The 18,337-nt window shown below is 45.3% G+C and overlaps 1 protein-coding gene across 4 annotated transcripts; it reads left to right on the top strand.

Moving 5' to 3' along the window:
- The first annotated feature begins 7,521 nt into the window (after positions 1-7,521).
- OGFOD2 (2-oxoglutarate and iron dependent oxygenase domain containing 2) lies at positions 7,522-17,627 on the top strand. Of its 4 annotated transcripts, none has more exons than XM_084648899.1 (8): positions 7,529-7,769; positions 8,037-8,111; positions 9,664-9,720; positions 11,363-11,473; positions 12,700-12,799; positions 13,876-14,000; positions 15,709-15,966; positions 16,918-17,627. In XM_084648899.1, the coding sequence occupies exons 1-8, from the start codon at positions 7,608-7,610 to the stop codon at positions 17,191-17,193; spliced, it is 1,164 nt and encodes a 387-aa protein (XP_084505025.1). In that variant the 5' UTR covers positions 7,529-7,607; the 3' UTR covers positions 17,194-17,627. The 4 variants fall into 4 exon arrangements, with proteins under 4 accessions (XP_084505028.1, XP_084505025.1, XP_084505026.1 ...); XM_084648901.1 differs by having other exon boundaries at positions 7,537-7,554; XM_084648902.1 differs by lacking the exon at positions 8,037-8,111 and having other exon boundaries at positions 7,522-7,554.
- The last annotated feature ends 710 nt before the right edge of the window (positions 17,628-18,337 follow it).

The raw sequence follows: 18,337 nt of genomic DNA, 5'->3' as shown, positions 1-18,337 counted from the left end.
TAAAATCATCACTGATAAAGTTTTCAGATGAGACAAAAATTGTTGGAGTGGTAAATAATGAAGAGGACAGGTCACTGACTCAGAGTGCTCTGGATCGCAAACAAACAACATGCATTTTAATATGGCTAAATGTAAACGTATACATCTAGCAACAAAGAATGTAGGTCCCACTTATATGGTGGGGGACCCTATTCTGGGAACAGTGATTCTGAAAACAATTTGGGCATTGTGGTGGTTAATCAACTGAAGAAGATGAACTCTCAATGTGACACGATGGCCAAAAGAGCTAATGGGATCCTGGGATGCATGAACAGGGGACTCTCGAGTAGGAGCAGACAGGTTATTTTACCTCTGTGTTTGGCACTGGTGCGACCGCTGCTGAAATCCTCTGTCCAGTTCTGGTGACTACCGTGATGGGGTGGTTACCCCACAAAGGCCCGACTGGGTAAAAAAGGCCAATTAGCCCTGTGACAGGCTGCACTTAGGGGAGAGTCAGGGCTGAAAAGGTAAGATGGGCGATGAAGCCCAGCTCAGCAGGGGCAGGCTGAGCTGGTATAAAACTAGGAGTGGAATGCAAGAATGGGCTGTAAAAGATACAAAGTACAGCGTAGGGAGATCATAGACTCAGGAAGCAAGTCTGCTAGGCTGCAAAATGGAAGCAGGAAAAGGGGATGCAGAAGGAACAGTGCACCACTCCCTAAAGAGGAGGGGAGAGGATAAGAGACATGGAGGAGTCTTGGGGGAGTGGTGAACCCTGGGATCCTGCGTGGAGATACAGACTCTGGCAAGAATCCAAGAAAGGGTGAAGTAGCCATAGGGAGCAGAGGAGGCTCCAGTGGTAACATGGGATGGGCTAGAAGACAGAGACAGGAAGGTAGGAAAGAGCCTAGGGAAACAGTGAAGCAGCTAGGATTACTTAGACTATAGTTGCTGGATATAGAGTCCCTGGGCTAGAACCTGGATTAATGGGTGGGCCCAGGTCCCCCTACTGGGGAAGTGGCATACTCTTGGCAGAGGAATGGAAGACTGCCTGAGACTTTGATACCTCGGAAGAGGAAGCCTACAGTGACCTGGACGGAGGGCCAAGCCACAAAGAGGGAGCACCCTGAGACACGAAGAGAGAGCACCTGAATCCAGAGAGACTGAAGGATGGGCATCAGACTGATCAAGAGTTCTTCCTTCCCCAGGCGCGGCCACAAGGAGGCGCCATAGTAGTGAACCCTGTTACACCCACAATTTAAGAAGTTAAGTTGATAAAGTTAGAAAGGGTTCAGAGAAGAACCATGAGAATGATTGTCACAGTTTTCTAATCCTTTAGACTCAAAGAACTCAATCTATTTAGCTTAACAAAGAGAAGGCTAAGAGGTCACTTGATTACATTGTATAAGTACCTACATGGGGAACAAATATTTAAGAATGGGCTCTTCAGTGTAACCGAGAAAGGTCTAACATGATCCAATGGCTGCAAGTTAGATAAATTCAGACTGGAAATAACATGTCAATTTTTAACAGTAAGGGTGATTAACCACTGGAAAACTTACCAAGGGTTGTGGCAGATTCTCCATCACTGATAATTTTTTAAATCAAGCCTGGATGTTTTTCTAACAGGTCTGCTCTAGGAGTTATTTTTGGGAAGTTCAATGGCCTGCAGTATACAGGAGGTCAGACTGGATGATCACAATGGTCCCTGCTGGCCTTGGAACCTATGAATTTAAACCTCTTGGGATACGTTTTGGGGTTTGCATATCACAACTGAAACCAAGAACCCTTTTCCCCTGGAGCAGCCGCACTCTAAAGTCCCCCTCACAGCGACCTGGCAAGCCCCCATACGACCATCTCTGACTCAGCTGGGAGTTACTGTCGGGGAGTCCTGGGGTGAGGTGAACACCCCCAAATGAAGATGGCCAAGCCCACGGTGCAAGGTCTGGTCCAGATCAGAATTTTCCAAGAGTTTGCAAGTGTTCCCCATCTTTGTTGATAATCTTCTGCTTTGGAGGAGCTGGAGTTGTTTGGATTGTGAGAAAGCATAAATCTTTTTTCAAATCATGCTTCAGCTTCCCCTAGTGGCTGGTTACAGACACTGCAGGGATTAAGGACAGGTTTCAGAGTAGCAGCCCTGTTAGTCTGTATTCGCAAAAAGAAAAGGAGTACTTGTGGCACCTTAGAGACTAACCAATTTATTTGAGCATAAGCTTTTGTGAGCTATACTTGCTCACTTGCTATAGCTCATGAAAGCTTATGCTCAAATAAATTGGTTAGTCTCTAAGGTGCCACAAGTACTCCTTTTCTTTTTGCAGGGATTAAGGTGCATGTGAGTAGTGGTGGTGAGATAGTGGAGGTAGAAAACCAGCCATCCAAAATGTAGAGATGGGTGGAAGCTCCGGTCCCCCCTGGAGAAGGCAGGAAGCTCTGGCAGGAATCCAGGATGGTCAAGGCCAGGCACAGCCAAGGATACCTCCAATGAACCCAACATCAAATGAAAAACCCACCACCAAAGGGTTCAAAAGGAAAGAAGGATCCCAGAGAATCACCTGTCTCTGCCCCCTGGAGAAACAATTGCCCCTGAAAGAGATTTCTATTTGGCTGCCCTCTTCCCCCGTGAAAGCCACAATTCAGTGTGTGACCTTCTCCCAGCCACTTGCCCCAAACTGCTCCGCTGCAACAGCTGGGTGTGTTAGCTTCAGGGTGGGGAGGGCGCAGATGGGAACATATCCACAAATAGTGCATTTCTGGAGGAACTCAGGGGAGCTGCAAGTGAAGGTTTCCTGTTAAACAGGAGGGAAAACCAGTGACACACCAGTCAAGGGTGACATCAAGATTAGACCTCAACTGGAGTACTGTGTCCAGTTCTGGGCACCATGTTTCAGGAAGGATGTGGACAAATTGGAGAGAGTCCAGAGTACAGCAACAAAAATGATTAAAGGTTTAGAAAACATAACCTATGAGGGAAGATTAAAAAAAACCAATTTTTTCAGTCCGGAGAATAGAAGACTGAGAAGGAACATGATCACAATTTTCAAGTTTTATATAAAAGGTTGTTACAAGGAGGAGGAAGAAATTTATTTTTTCTTAACCTCTGAGGCTACGACAAGAAGCAATGGGCTTAAATTGCAACAAGGGAGGTTTAGGTTGGACATTAGGAAAAACTTCCTAACTGTCAGGGTGGTTAAGCACTGGAATAAATTGCCTAGGGAGGCTGTGGAATCTCCATCACTGGAGATTTTTAAGAGCAGGTTAGACAAACATTTGTCACGAATGGTCTAGATAATTAGTCCTGCCACAAGTCCAGGGGACTGGACTAGATGGCCCCTCGAGGTCTCTTCCAGTTCTATGATTCCCCTCATGACTCGGGCTATCCCCGCAGAGCTTCATCTGCAGAGAGTTTGCACAAGTGCCACATGGCATCTGTGCACAAGAGATCACATCACCCTGATGGAGGTGCAGGGGGAAGGAGGTGCCTTTGGAAGCATTGCCTGAACTGTCTCTGTGGGCGTGCATGACTCTGACATGGTTAAAACCCTGGCAACAGCTCTAGTACTTACCCAGTCTACTACATCCTTCACAATCCCCAGCCAATAGTACCGGCTCTGAATCCTGTGCACTGTCTTCTTCTGTCCCAGATGGTTCCCGATTTCTGTGAAGTGGCTTTCCAGGAAGACCTGCCGCCTCCTTTCAGGATCCACGACGACTTCACGCTTTTCCTCCTTCTTTGGTCCCACGTAATAGAGGCAGCCACCTGCAGCGGAACACGAAAGAGGATTAGCAACAGACAGCTCAAAGCCAGCACTTCACAGCACGCTGGCTAGCTCAGACTTTTTTTTTTTTTTTTTAAAAAGGCACACTCCCAAAACTTCCAGCTAGTGGATCCCAAATGAGAGGCCATTCTTCCATGCTGAGAAAACCGTAAGAAACATAATAGAGAATTGACCATGGACCCACTGAGACAGAATTAAACAAAATAAATCCAATAACCTATTTTCTGAATGTAGAACGCAGTAGAACTCTCCAGGCTAGGGAAGTCATTTTGTCCCAGGATAACTTCACTCTAAGCAGAGGTTTCCTATAACCAGAATTATAATTTATCCCTTGGAACGCATCAAAATTACTTTATTTTATTTTACTGCTCTCAGAGCTTTCCTCCCTCCAGAGTCACTAGAAGCCAATTCCATCAGAGAGCAACAGAAAAGGAATCTCATTAAGGGTTATATGAACTGGGCTGCTCTATTGAAACTCACCTTCTGCTTAGAACATAAGTGACCACATTCCTCTCTCTACTTTATGCGATATAGATTCTTATACCTACTAGTATAGTAGTTTACCTACAGTGAGCGGTAAACACATTACGCAAAGGTGCTCAGATGCTCTGGTGAGGAGTGTGGTATAAAAACCTCCAAAGAACAGAACAGACCCGTACACCTCTCCGCCCTCCCACTGAAAGCGTGCAGGAGTCAGCCCTGGCTGTGTACGTAGGAGCATGCTCCGCCTGGGCGAGTGTAGGTGCAGAGCTGTGGGCGTGGTGCAAGGGGGGTGCGTAGCATGCATGTGCCAGGAGTGTTTGGGGCAGGGAGGCAGCGAGCTGCAGGGGCAGTTCAGGGTTGCCAACTCTCATGATAACGAATTGTTTTCCTTAAAGCCCCAGCTCCTGGAGTCAGGTGGATATGTGATGATTTCAGCCTCCAGTCTTAGAGGAAAAAGTAAGTTTCTAGTCCTGGTGGCTGCAGAGAAAGCTTCCAGATGTGACCCCGGTTTGCCACCCAGGCTCGAAAATCAGAAGGCAAATAAAAAGAACCCCAAGCCTATTCATTTGACATGATTTCAAAGCCAATCTCGTGATTTTGGAGCCCTGGGGGTGGCAGTCGGGGCGGCTGCCGTGCCCCCCTCCTGCGCTAGGCTCCCCCCTCCCTCGCGTTACCTTCGATGATGAATTTCTGAGCGTAGCGCTTGAGGTTTTTCCTCTTGATGGAGCAGAAGCTGGGCGGGAAGCAGCCCTCGGACAGCAGGCGGTAGATGTCCTCGAACTTGCTGCTGGGGCTGCAGGACTCCACCACCTCCTCCTCGGCCACTTGCAGGGCGGAGTCCATGGTCAGCATGGGGGAGGCTGCGGGGCCCCCCGCCGGGGCTGGCGGCTCGGGGGGGCTGGAGGCCAGCAGCGCGGGAGGCTCTGCCGCCGCCCAGGCACGGCGCGCGCGTCCCCCCTCCCGCAGCTCAGGCCAGGCCGGGCTCTTTTCACAGGGACACCGGCAGCGCCGAGGCGGGGGCCCGCTAAGGGTCCGTGGATCAGTGTCGCTCGGCAGCGAGCGCCGCAGAGCGCCTCTCTCCGCAGCTCTGCCTGCGTTCCGTGTCCTCCCCCCCCCGCCGGCCCAGACCCGCAGAGGATCCCAGGTGCTGGGCCTGGGGGTGCTGCTGTGCTTGCCCCCCCCCCCTCTTGAAGTGGTTTCCATCATATCCATGGTTTACTGTTTCAGAGTAACAGCCCTGTTAGTCTGTATTCGCAAAAAGAAAAGGAGGACTTGTGGCTCCTTAGAGACTAACCAATTTATTTGAGCATAAGCTTTCGTGAGCTACAGCTCGCTTCATCGGATGCATACTGAGTGTATATAATAAGATCTTCTACACTTTCCACGGTATGCATCCGATGAAGTGAGCTGTAGCTCACGAAAGCTTATGCTCAAATAATATGGTTTACTGTGCGGTTCAATGGCTCTTAGCACCCCCACTATGCCAATTGTTCCAGCCCTGCTGCAGAGGAAGGGAGTCTCTTATCATAGAGCTGGAGTCTAGGCCAGCCCCCTGCCTGGCCCCAGCTGCAGAGCGTGGCCGTGGGGAATGACAGTAGGCAGCACAGAAAACCCTCTCCCTTGGGACTGAGGCGCTTGGAGACTTCGTTGAGAATTACAGCACTGCAGAGTTCACTGGAGGCTTTAAAAACTAACGTGGTTTGTTTGAAGGGCAAGGTGTTCTCAGCAGCAACTGCCTTCAGAAAGTCTGCCTGAGAACAGAACTCGGCGTGGGTAGCAATTCCTCCAGTGACATCCACTGATTTTATAGCAGCCACACTCGATGCGTGAGTGTAAGAGAGCGAGGAGGGATTTTCCTGAACAAAATGAAACCATGTGTTGAGAAAAAAAGTTACCCAGCTCCACGGGCCTGAGCCAGTTCCCCTTTAAATCAGAGGAAAGAATCCCACTGACTTAAATTGGCCTTGGATCAGGCCCTACAGTTAGGGCACTGCCTCAAACTTACCTTCCACTTCAAACTTGGTGGCGTATCTGCGGAGGCTCCTCTTCTGTAGTGCAGTGAGGTGCCTGGGATATCGGCCTTTGGCCAGGTATTTGTACACCTGCTTGTACCTCTCTAAGGATTCAGCCCTGGTCTCAGCCTGGATCCCTTCCACAGCTCGGACTTCTGTCTGGGTGCCGCGTTCCACCTCAGTCAGACCTGCCATTCCTGAAGAAAACACCGAATGGATTAATTACAGCTTCCAGGCTCTCCGGTAGTGTCTCGGTTTGGAGCTTTCAGCATATATAACACACTAATGCCCTCCTACACTGTGTATCTGTCACCATTGCCCTCGACTGGATAGAGCATCAGCACTGCTCAAGTGCATAAGCAAGTGGGACCATGTTGTCTCTTCTAGCATCCACAGCCTACTGAGGAGGTTGGCTGGGCTCTAAATACTAATTCCACTTGTTTTGTTAGGTATATTGCATGCATATGCCTAGAGCGCTGTGTGGACAGTTCTCCACTCACCCCGTTCCAATATCATGATATCTCGCATGATTACAGAAATTATAGGTTAATAGCAATGCTCTTTATACTGCTTCAGTTAAAATTCAACCAAAGAGAATGAACTCAATCAGTGTAAACAGAATTGACTTTTCATCAGCAGGTCGCAAAGTGCTTTACAAAGGCGATCAGGACCATTATCTCCATTTTATAGATGGGAAACTGAGGCATGGGGCACCCACCCCTCCATTATTCTGTGATGACGTGGATGGGCACATTTTAAAATACATTATAAAACCTACACAAAGGTGAATGTCTGTGCTGGTAACAAGTGAAACATTGACATTTATTCAGCTTCTTGCAAAATAGTTCAAAAATTGGTCATTACAATCATCATCAATAGAGCATCAGCACAGGGTGATCAAGCCATGTCATCCCCAAAGAAAGATCCCAAACGCTTTCCAATCCATACACAGGGGTCGCCCACCCAGAACTAAAATGCCCCTTTCCATCCCACTGTTCCACTAGGGCTCTTAATGTACCATGGGGCTGATTCAGGAGAGCCCAATGCGGGTGGAAGAGGAGAGGAGGAAGAGAAGGAAAATAGGACAGGAGAGAAGAAACAGGAGGGGAAGAGTCAGCAAATAGGGGTCTGGAGACCGAAGACTGAGAAACAGGCAAAAAGCTCCCTGTGTTCTCTTCGTTCCCTTTCCCCGAGTAATTTGTTGACGCTCCCTTGTGTGCACAGCGGCCACCGGAAGCAGGACCTGTTGGTTCTTGGCGGAGCCATTTGTTTGCCGGACCCGCTGCCCTTACAGCCATTCCCTGGTGACTATCTCAGCCCGAGGCGCCGCTCCGCCCTCCACAGTCCGGGTGGAAACATGTCCACGGGGTCCGCGGCCCCGGCTCGGGGCGACTCCCCCAGACCGGCCCGGGGCTTCTTGGCCTGCGCCTGCTTCCACACGGACAACCTGTTCCTGCGGCGCTACGGCCTGCACGTCAGCTACCGGGACGAGCCGCAGCTCCGCAGGGACTATGGGCTGGTAACCGCCCCCCGGCACCCACAGGGGATGGGGGAGATGGGGGCCAGGGGCGGGGGGAGATTCCCCTGGCTGGGGAAAGCAGATGGGGACCCCCTGCAAGCACCAATACCTGGTGTTCACATTGTACTGGTGGATCCCAGGTGCTGTATTGGGTGGTCACCCGCCCTCATCCCCCCCAATTCAGCTACATTTGGGGCTGGATCTTCCCTACAGCTGCAGGCAAAATAGGGTTTGAATAAACACTTATTGCACCATTTCATCCCACAGGATTCCAAAATGATTCACAAACTGTACATGGGCCTCTGGGCTGCCTCTGACATGCATCCACCTCTGGAGAAGGAGGTAGTAGCTATTTAACACAACAGTCTCCATCAAGAAGTGGATAAGTGGAAATGCAACATCCATTAATATTGCACTGCCATAGAGGATTTTAAGCCAGTCTGCAAAATTGGGAATGTCTTAGCCCTATTTTATAGATAGGAAAACTGAGGTCCATATTAAGGAGTTTAACGAAGGTCACAAATTTGTGGCAGAGCTGGAAGTAGAAACCAGATCTCCTAACTCATGGTTCCCTAGCCAACACTGCTTCTCTTTAAAATGTATATTCAGAACAGTTGCATGCTAAAAGAAAATACGCGCACAAGTCTAGTCACCTTCTGGAGTCTTTCCATTAAAGTTGTGTTGCAAATGCTGTTACTGGAAAACACAAACCTGCACTTGGGGTATGTGCTAAAGCAAGCTGTAGCGTTCAGCGCCTTTACTATAGAAATATTGTACTTTTCCCTAGGGAGGCAGCCATCTCTTATGCCCTATGCAAAGTATTGCCTTAACATATTATAGGTGATCTATGAACTCCATGTTCGATATACAAGTTTCCTATAAAGCTAGGATCATATTAGAAGGGAAAAAAATGATCAAAGAGTCACTAAAGCAAGACCTTCAACTGGGATACTGACCACTGGGGTAATGTGGGTCAATTTTCAGGTCTACCCATCTCTATAGTACCATTAAAAGCAGAATTGCATAATTCAAACTGTAAAACAAACATAGTAGATGTCCTTTAATGAGTTTTCTTTTAGGAACATGTTAAAAGACCATCTTGCCAGTGTCTGGGATTTCCTCCCAAATTGTCAAGTCTCAGTACAGATGAGGTGGGACTCAAATTGTAGTTCATCTAGCTATGTCAAAAAGCTGGCAGGTAATTGACAACCTTCTAGCACAACATTGCGGAGGATGTGCTGGAGCCTTTCCCTGCTGTGTGAGAAGAACTCCAGCAGCAGGACGCTATACTGCTAAAATTAGCTGTGTAGATAGGGAGGCATGGATTAGGTGAGTAGACAGCTAGTTTATCTTCTGGCCTGAGAATCTAGGAGACCTCCTGATTCCTCTGGCAACAGGTAGTGCTACTATGCAAAAGAATTGGGGATAAAGGAATTAGTGGGTATGGCCTACACCCCAACGGGCTGGTTGTGGAATGGGTATATCGGGATCAAGGAAAAAGCAGCCCAGAATAAAGAATCCAGGGAGAAAACCCAAACACCTTGCTCATAGTCTGTTTTGTGTTTTAATTCTGCTCCTAAAGCAAACTTTGGGTTGCAGTGTCAGAGCCCCAGACCCTTTCTTAAGGAGCTAGACTGCTGTGTCAATTGCTCTGCCTACTGTTAAATCTAAATAGATTTACATGACATAATTAGATTAGAGCTAGAAACATTTTTTTTTTTAAATTAAAGCTAAGAGTCTCTCAGAATTCCAGGAGCTGGGACTTGATGAAAGACACCAAATATCAGGAGACTCATTTGAAAATTGCAAGAGTTGACAACACTGCCCATGCCAGGTTGATGAGCACCATAAAAATCAGTGATACTTATCAACAGTTAATCTCTCTATATTACAGGTGTTAGGTGATCATGGCTGTAGGAGTGATGAAGACTTTAATGCAGTTCTGGAAGAGGTATACACAATTTCACCAATAAGTCATTTGTAAAGGTCCAGACAACTCCACATGGACCACCTGTTTTCATATGTATTGCTTATCTCGATTAATTACAATTTTCCGACCACAAGTTGCGGAATCTGCCTGTTTAAGTGGGAGTAGAGATCTAATCTAGAAGGCTTTCTTCAGAACAAATTTTTATTTACAGGAACTTTTATATATAGGGTTAACGCTACAGCATTTGGGGATATAGTTTGTATGAACAGTGAAGCAGAAAGGTCAAGTGATTTGCTGAAAGCCAGAGGGAGGCAATGTTACATATAGGATTGAAACACTCGGTCCTGGTTTCCCTCCTGGCCCCCAACACTCTCTTACACTTGGACATAAATGATGTGCTGGATTGATATAGAAGTTGAAAACTCCCTACTGGTGCCTGAGTACCAGGTTGGATATCCTGATGAGCTAATTTGTTGACAAAGTCCTGAAGTTAACACTGACATTTATTCCATGACAATGGGCCCCTTGCTCTCCTTCCTGTTGGTTTAACCAGTCTGCCCCATCTCTTTTCTAATTTTCCCCCATTCTCCTTTTTCGTAAAATATGTTTCAGAAGTTAGTGTAGTGCATTTAGATCATACCATTTCATCCCAAAGGATCCTGCAGCACTGTGTACAGGGATCACTCACATACCACTGAAATGCAGCCACTTCTAGGGTGAGGTATTCAGCAAAATAGATTAATATTAATTGCATCATTTAATCGGAAAGGATTCCTAAACAACTTAAAATCAGTATAACCCCCACAGCCTTCTTTGGCCATATGGAAACCAAGAGTCCTCCAGCATCAATATCCAGTTCAAGTCAAGACTGAAAAGAAAATCAATGTCTATATTAATATTAACCCGAAATACATGGGGTCTGCAGTACCCAGTTTCTGCCACTAGAAGATATTGTTAAGAGCAGGATCTCTCTCTACAGGGTACTTTCAAGGGAGTATTCCATCTCAAGGGAGTATTCCATCTCTGGTTGCCAAATAGGCCCAAATAAAGGGAGATTTTTGAAAGTAAGTTACCCCTCTCTATGGTAAGTGCCTGGCTTTATAGGCCCAGGAGAATGGAGGAGCTCAGACATGGTGTCCGAACCCTCCAGATAATTCTTCTGCCTCCCACTTTCACAAGGGTAGCTCAAAATTAGTCTCCCAGGAGGTTTATGAAATTGGAAGAGCTGCCTGAGTTTAATGCTACTACGGGTTGCTTCCTCCTTAAGTGACAACAGCGCTTGGTAATGAGCTTACTCAAGAGTGAACATTCTGGCCTATCTAAAGTTAGGCAACTGAAACCACATGTAGGCACCTAATAAGGAGCCTGCTTTTTCAAGGTGCTGAAAGTTTGCAGTCTCAGTTAACTTCAATGGAATTCCTTTAGGTGTTGTTTTGTTTTTTAAACCCACCCTTCTGTCTTAATGGGAGTCTGACTCAGACCTCTCCTTGCCCTTTTAATGACCCATTGAAGGCACAGAAATACATTCAGAACTCCGGAAGGTGCACATGAGCAGATAATGCATTTAGCAAAAATTACCGTTTTGAATCAATGAATGAAACTTTTTTATTATTATTACTGCCAGCATTTGATCTCTTAACGAGATCGTGTCTCTTATTCCTAGATTCAGAAAGAAGTGCGAAGAAGACAGCAATTAGATCATCAGTCCATGGCAAGAAAAGCCATAATTTCACAATGTTACAAACCAAAGCATCCAGAAGTATACGTTCTACAGGTAAAATACATGCTGTTTTGAATCTGTAATGGTGTCGTCGTAACCACATGGAAATCTAGTTTGAAATAGGAAAGCCTCTTTTGTGCCCTTCAGAATCCTGTATAGTCTCAGGACTGTATTCATTTAAAAGTGGACTGACTTCCACAACTTGGACATCCTCATAAATTTCTATTGAAGTAGACAGAACACCCTCTGGATGTGATTCTCTTCTTACTCTCGGTTTATTCTGGGGTAACATAACTAAAGTCAGTAGTTACATTCCCATAGATGAGAATAGACTCAGAACCAGCTCAGACTGCTGTTGGTAATATTAGGTGTAAAGTGTTATCACGAAGACTGTTGGGCAGTACAGAGTTTAAGGAGCAGCCAATAGAAAGATTAATCTAATAACAAGTGCTACACTCTGCATCACGCTCTTCATTGTGTAATATTCATAGCACAGCCCGATTATTGTCCGGTGTTGAGATCCTGGCCCAAAGCAAGGTGGTAAAAAAAAAAATTAAAACAAAAAATCTATGGGGCATGACTGTTTGCACACTGATCTGCCAGGGGTTCTCAAACTTAATTCCACTACAACCTCCTTCTGACAACCAAAATTATTACATGACCCCAGGAGGGGGACTGAAGCCTGAGCCCCACCACCCCAGGTTGGGGGGGGGGGGCAAAGCCCGAGCTGCACTGCCCTATGGGGGTGGGGGGGCCAAAGCCCAAGGGCTTCAGCCCCCTGGCAGGGGGCCTGTAACCTGAGCCCTGCCATTCAGGCTGAAGCAACTCGGGCTTCGGCCCTGGACAGTGGGGCTCCTGCTTTGGCTCCGGGCCTCAGGAAGTCTAAGCCAGCCCACGCGACCCCATTAAAACAGGGTTGCGACCCACTTTGGGGTCCCAACCCACAGTTTGAGAACTGCTGTCAGCTAGGTTATGTGTGTCCATAGTGTGACCCGTGCAAAGATAAATCTGACCAGCTATAGCTTATAATTACAATTGAACCCCAGCAAGAAGTAATTTACATAAATCTACCAAGAAAAAAACAAGTGCAGATTACAGCTTTGTGCATTTCTTCACGATTTAAATATTTTATGTATGTTTATATCCAAGCTAGCTGTGGCCCCTAGATTCCACTTCCATTTCAGCTGCTGCCAGTGGCGTGGCTGTTTGAAGGTCAGAGATGAAGTCATGGTGTGTTTATTTTATTTTTTTCTGTGTCTTTCTCCCCATCTAACACCAAGGATTCATTTCTGGCTCCGGAGTTTTTAGAGACAGTTAAGTACTGCACGTCACAAGATGCTGATCTCCAAGGCCTCATGCGCCACATTGATTCTATATCAGGTAAAGTGAAAGGACCTATCAGCAATGTGGGTAGAGCCACACTCTGATACACACAAGTGGTTTCAGCGGTGAATTATTTGTTCTAAACCAGTTCTCTAATATTCTAATTTTGAAAAATGACTGACCACTGTTAGAATGTTTTCTTCTGTATGATCAAAGTTCTTGAAAGAAGCAGCGTAGTCTAGTTGTTAGAGATGGGGGAAATCTTGGCCCCTTTAAAGTCAATGGCACAACTCCCATTGGCCAGGATTTCACCACTGGGATCTACGTTGGCTGTACCACTGACTCAATGTTTGACCTTGGGCAAGTCTGTTCAAGGGACGCTGTACACGTGGATTATTTTAAATGGGCTATTTCCCAAAGTTACCATTTTGTAGATCCCTCTTTAAATTAGGTCTTGAATATTTTTTTAGAAGTTCAGGGTTTTTCTGCTTGCTTGTTGATGTTCATGGGGCCTGTTCAGTATGGGAGAAGCTGACAGACCGAATATATAGGGGAAGCAATGAAAGTATAAAAAGTAAAATGGAAAATAGAGGGGTTTTTGCTTTCACACCCATTGTGGGTGTTGCCTATAAGAGGAATAATTTTCAGGCACAAGTGACTTTTTCAAGCTGTCGGTGTCCCAGCTCCCTCATTTGTAATACTCATCCACTTTGTATGCAGATCTCTAAGGCCCTGTGCTGGAAGTGTAATGTTGTTGTATTGTATTCCTAACAGAAAGGGCTAATTGATTGGCATGGAGAGTCTTAGAGAGATGATGTCCCACCTCCCACAAAATGCCATGCCTCAAGTAATTCTCCATCACCACCTGTTCACCTCATCATTCAAATGCTTTTAGCTATTGGCCTGGGAGGCTTTCAGTTTCCAGTCTGACCAATAAGTACCGTGCCCTAGAGTCCATCCGCCTTGTAGCAGTAACTCTTTAACAAACAGTAAAATATGCAGTGAGGCATATGGAGGCTGTGTTCTCTACTGTATTGCTGTCGAGTACTGTTTTCTGGCAAATAACGTTCTTGTTAAGGGTAGTCCTTACTGCTATTTTACCTAATAAGAGACACCTCCTTTTTCTTGGTCAGATAAGAGGATATATCGACTTCCAGTGTTCAGTGAGGAATTCTGCCGAGTCTTCATTGAAGAGCTGGAGAACTTCGAGCAATCTGAGATGCCCAAGGGCCGGCCAAACACTATGAATAACTATGGGGTAGGACTCAACTTTGTAGGGTTAACCTCTCATGTGCTATTACAGCCTTTAGGCTGAGTGACACATATCAGACCAACCTATCTGCATGCTTCAAGGTCCATTCCCCTCCAAGATCTGGGGGAATCCATTACACACACTGATGTGCAACCCCAAATGCAGAGACACTCATAAATTAAAAGGCAGAGGGGTGAGGAAGTTAATTTTATTTATACTTCTAACTTAGTACATGTGGGAGCGGGAGGAGGCTGCCAGGAAGGAGATGTGAGGTGAAATCTGCTTTAGTGGAATTTTGTATTTAAAATTTTATATTATATATAAAAATAAAACAATTACTGAAAAAGTTTGATGGTAAAATGTTAGCACCCCGCTTTTAAACAAACACTCAGAAAAGTAGCACAATGTACACTAGTTAACTGAGATGGCTGCTTTACTGGGCCATATTCCGCGGATCTATTTATTCTAGTGATAGTGAATGGCAATGATTGCTACTCAGTTGGGGCAGCATTAATATAAGTGGGGACACACTTGGATAGTGCCAAGGGGTTAACTGGTGTTTAACTGGGTGTTGATATGGTAGATGTAATTCTGCTCTGAGTACAAAAGCTGCCAAATAAAGTTTTTAAAAAGAAAGATGAAATACCATGCATAATATTTAATGCAATACTGTATTCAGTTCAAGTCTATTTTTAATAAGTGTCTTCATCTGATGTGGGAGATTAGCCATCCACCCGAGTGTCCCACTTAAGAGACTTCTGCTGTATAAATTGGGACATACCATGCAAAGAGTGGGTTAGTAGGTTTATTGTTCAGACTGGAGGTCCTGCTTTATTACAGAGAACATAAGCCAGTGTCTTTATTGTAGTCACTTGTGCATTGTAACTGTATTCTCTGAAAAGAGAAGAAATCTATTCAATATGAACTATAAACTGCAGTGTCCAAATGGACAAGGAAAGGTTGTAAAAGAAACTGTGGAAATACACAGGTCAGGCAGAGTTTGTGGCTCTGCACACAAACTTCAATAGTCCTGATCTCTAGCTCTTCCACAATGAAGTTCATTTCCCTCAGCCATCCGTGAGGCCGTCTGCTCTTAGCCTCTTCCTCTCCAAGGACTACAAGTCCCAGTTTCTCTTGCCTTTCTGCACTGCTGCAGCAAGTTTCTGGCGTCTACTGCCGTTGCTCTGGGATCCACTGACTCCCTCCTTTAGAAAGTCGCCTCAAAACAGAGTGACTGTACACTGACCACACCATTCCAAGTGTGGTCTCCGTGTCCTTTTTTTGACTGTATATATGCATACAACTGGGACTTGATACTTCAGGAATGTAGCATTTTATATGTTAACTTAGTGCTGGTGAAAGGGGTTGGATTAACAGCCTGAGACTGGAGTTCTCTTTAGCCACACAAGACAGGACTCCTCTATGTAAACAGCAGGGATAGCACAACATACCAGTAAAAATTGGCTTTGTATATGGCACTAGTCATGCTGGTTTTGATCCTACTGGCATTCTGCAGGACATCACTTTTCATTCTGAACTCATTGCCCCAGTTATAGCCTGTGTCTTTGCTCGCTAGTTCTTTATCCACGTAAGCAGCAAGGTTGGAAGGGAAGACTGCTACCAGGAGGCTCAGTAGCATATCTGAAAAATACCAGAAGTCACCATGTTGCTATTTGCTGATCGGTGTGTTCCATGTACTCTCTCTTTGGTGCAGGTTCTGTTAAATGAGCTTGGATTGTATGAAGCTTTCATTACACCTCTGCGTGAAAAATACCTGCAGCCCATAACATCTCTGCTTTACCCTGACTGTGGGGGAGGCTCCCTGGACAGCCACAAAGCATTCGTTGTCAAGTACTCGCTACATGAAGATCTGGATTTGAGCTCTCACTATGACAATGCAGAAGTCACATTAAATGTATCCCTAGGAAAAGAATATACCGAGGGCAACTTGTATTTTGGAGACCTCAGACAGGTACTGAGAATCTCTCTCTAACTTAGGCCTGATCCTGCTCCCCACAAAATTCACGTTGACTTTGGAGGTGCAGGATCAGGCCATTAACTTTGTTTCAGGAACTTTTTGAATAACTGAGTTAAAGGAGACACCATCAAGTAGCCTTATGCTTAAAATATAGGGTTAACGCTCACAGATCAAACCTGGCCATTTTCATTGATTGGTTTATTTGATGTTATGAACCTAACTAGAATAAGCTGTGGAGGAGGATTGGTGCTTGTAGGGAGCTGTACTTTAAAAAAGAAGATCATATAAAAAGTTGATTGACTAAAATTAATTGTCTGCTTCTGACCAAATCAGGACTATCTTGTTCACCAGTTTTCTATGTAAGAGGAGGTTATAGTAAAATTTTTACTGCTGTAAATTAATCATAAATATTGAAGTTAACAGGAGTCTATTCAAATAGACCACACAGATAATTCGTACATCAGAGGAGGGAGTAAAATGCTCTACCTCCTTCTACAATTAAAATAATGATCAGAAGGGCTCATTTTGGAGGAGTGGACAAAATGCTTTAAAGACTCAAGCTGTTTCAGTCTTTCACTTGAGAAAACTAAAGCCCTGATCATTTGCAGTTATTAGAATTTCTCTTTTAGCAAGAGAGGGTTAATAACTCCCATGTCCTGGCCAAATTGCTATTGGACTGTTACAGTCTGCCTCTCTGTGTGCCTCTGTGTAGTTTGAGCTGTTTTACGATCTGTCCTTAACTGTCCGAACAGTTTAACAGCTGTAACATCTCATCCCAGAGGTGGCTGCATTTCAATTGTATGTGAAGTGATCCCTAGATATCATTGGTTAGTAAAACAGTCTGTGGTGAAAGGCACTAAAAGCAAGTTATAACAACTCTTTAGAAAGTCAGCAGCAAGAGATAGTTCATGTAACCTAGTGTCTGCTTTATTATCTATTTTCAAGGCCCCAACCCCAGTGCCAACGTATGTGGAGTTTGAACATGTGATATCCCAAGGCTTGCTACACCGAGGAGGGCAGATTCATGGGGCACTGCCTGTCACTTCCGGGGAGCGCTGGAACCTCATTATATGGATGAGATCGTCTGCTGTCCGCAACCAGCTTTGCCCCATGTGCAACAAGAAACCTGAATTAGTGGATGCTGAGGGGTTTGGAGATGGGTTCACAAGAAGTTCTGAAGGTGACATGCCGAAGACTGTGGATTTATGCTCGTTAATATAGGAGATGGTAAGGAGTGAATTCTCCATTCTGAGCTGACTAAAACTGAGCTCCAAGCCCCAAGCCAGCAGAAATAAGCACAGTATCCCTTTGACAGAAACATGTCAGGTCAACAAATAGCTTCTTAGAAGGCAACTCAAAAACTGTTCTCTTGGGGCAAGGGAAAACAGCTTTTTGAGCAGCAGCTGCCATCTGGGGTCTACTGGAGAAGTTGGTGTCTGGGGTAGACAATGCCTGCACTCTGAGAATTTTTTATAAGCATATTTTGAAAATGTAAAAAGGCTTAACGTATTGATCTATACCATGAACTGCAGAGGTCATCTGAGTACAATCACACGTATAGAAAACAGAAGGACTGCTTACGTCTTATACAAAGAGAGCTGTTCTGACAGCCACTGTTACTGGTTGATGTATAAAGATAGCATATTATTGTATAATTCTTTTATGTCAGTCAGCATCCATTCACAATTACCACTGCCCTCTTCTGGATGCAGTATCAAACTTCACTAGGGTAAGAGCCTGCTGCTTCCCAGGGGATGGAAGGCAAGACCCACTCAGAATGTGACAGAGTTGTCCCCTAGGGGCTAAAACAAGCAACTTTGTGATCAAGTTGCTTCCAATGGCTGCATCTTACAAGACCAGCATAAACCCTGTTACTCTACAAGTGAGTGTAGTGAGTCACTTATTGTCTTACATTATAACCCCAGACTGAGAGCGCTAAAAATCACTTTTTAAAGATATTGTGGATTCCACATACACAAGCAGAAATCCGCTGTAGAGCCAAAGATTTGGGGGGCTGTTTGCAATTTATGACAACACGTCTCTCGGGTGTAAGGAAAGAGCATGCAGAAGTAGTCTAAACATTTGTAATCACCTTCCATTAGGTATGAGAATATCCTTCCAAGATGGGCAGACAGAATAAACTATCTTCAAGGGAAGAGTGGACATTCTAGTCTTACATGACCAATGCAATCTTTTGAATTCTTTAATTTGGCACGAAGATCCCGCTATGATGAGAGAGTGAGATTAGATAGTCACACACATTATCTGTCTCAGTGCCTGTTAGTCCATGACATTAATTCAAAACTTAAAGTCACAGACTCTAAAAATCTAGAAAACTGATATTCAAGAAGCCAAAATATCCTTT

Source organism: Lepidochelys olivacea (assembly GCF_965140295.1).
Source record: "Lepidochelys olivacea isolate rLepOli2 genome assembly, chromosome: 15".
NCBI lineage: Eukaryota > Metazoa > Chordata > Testudines > Cheloniidae > Lepidochelys > Lepidochelys olivacea.
This window is presented reverse-complemented; position numbering and strand designations above follow the sequence as displayed.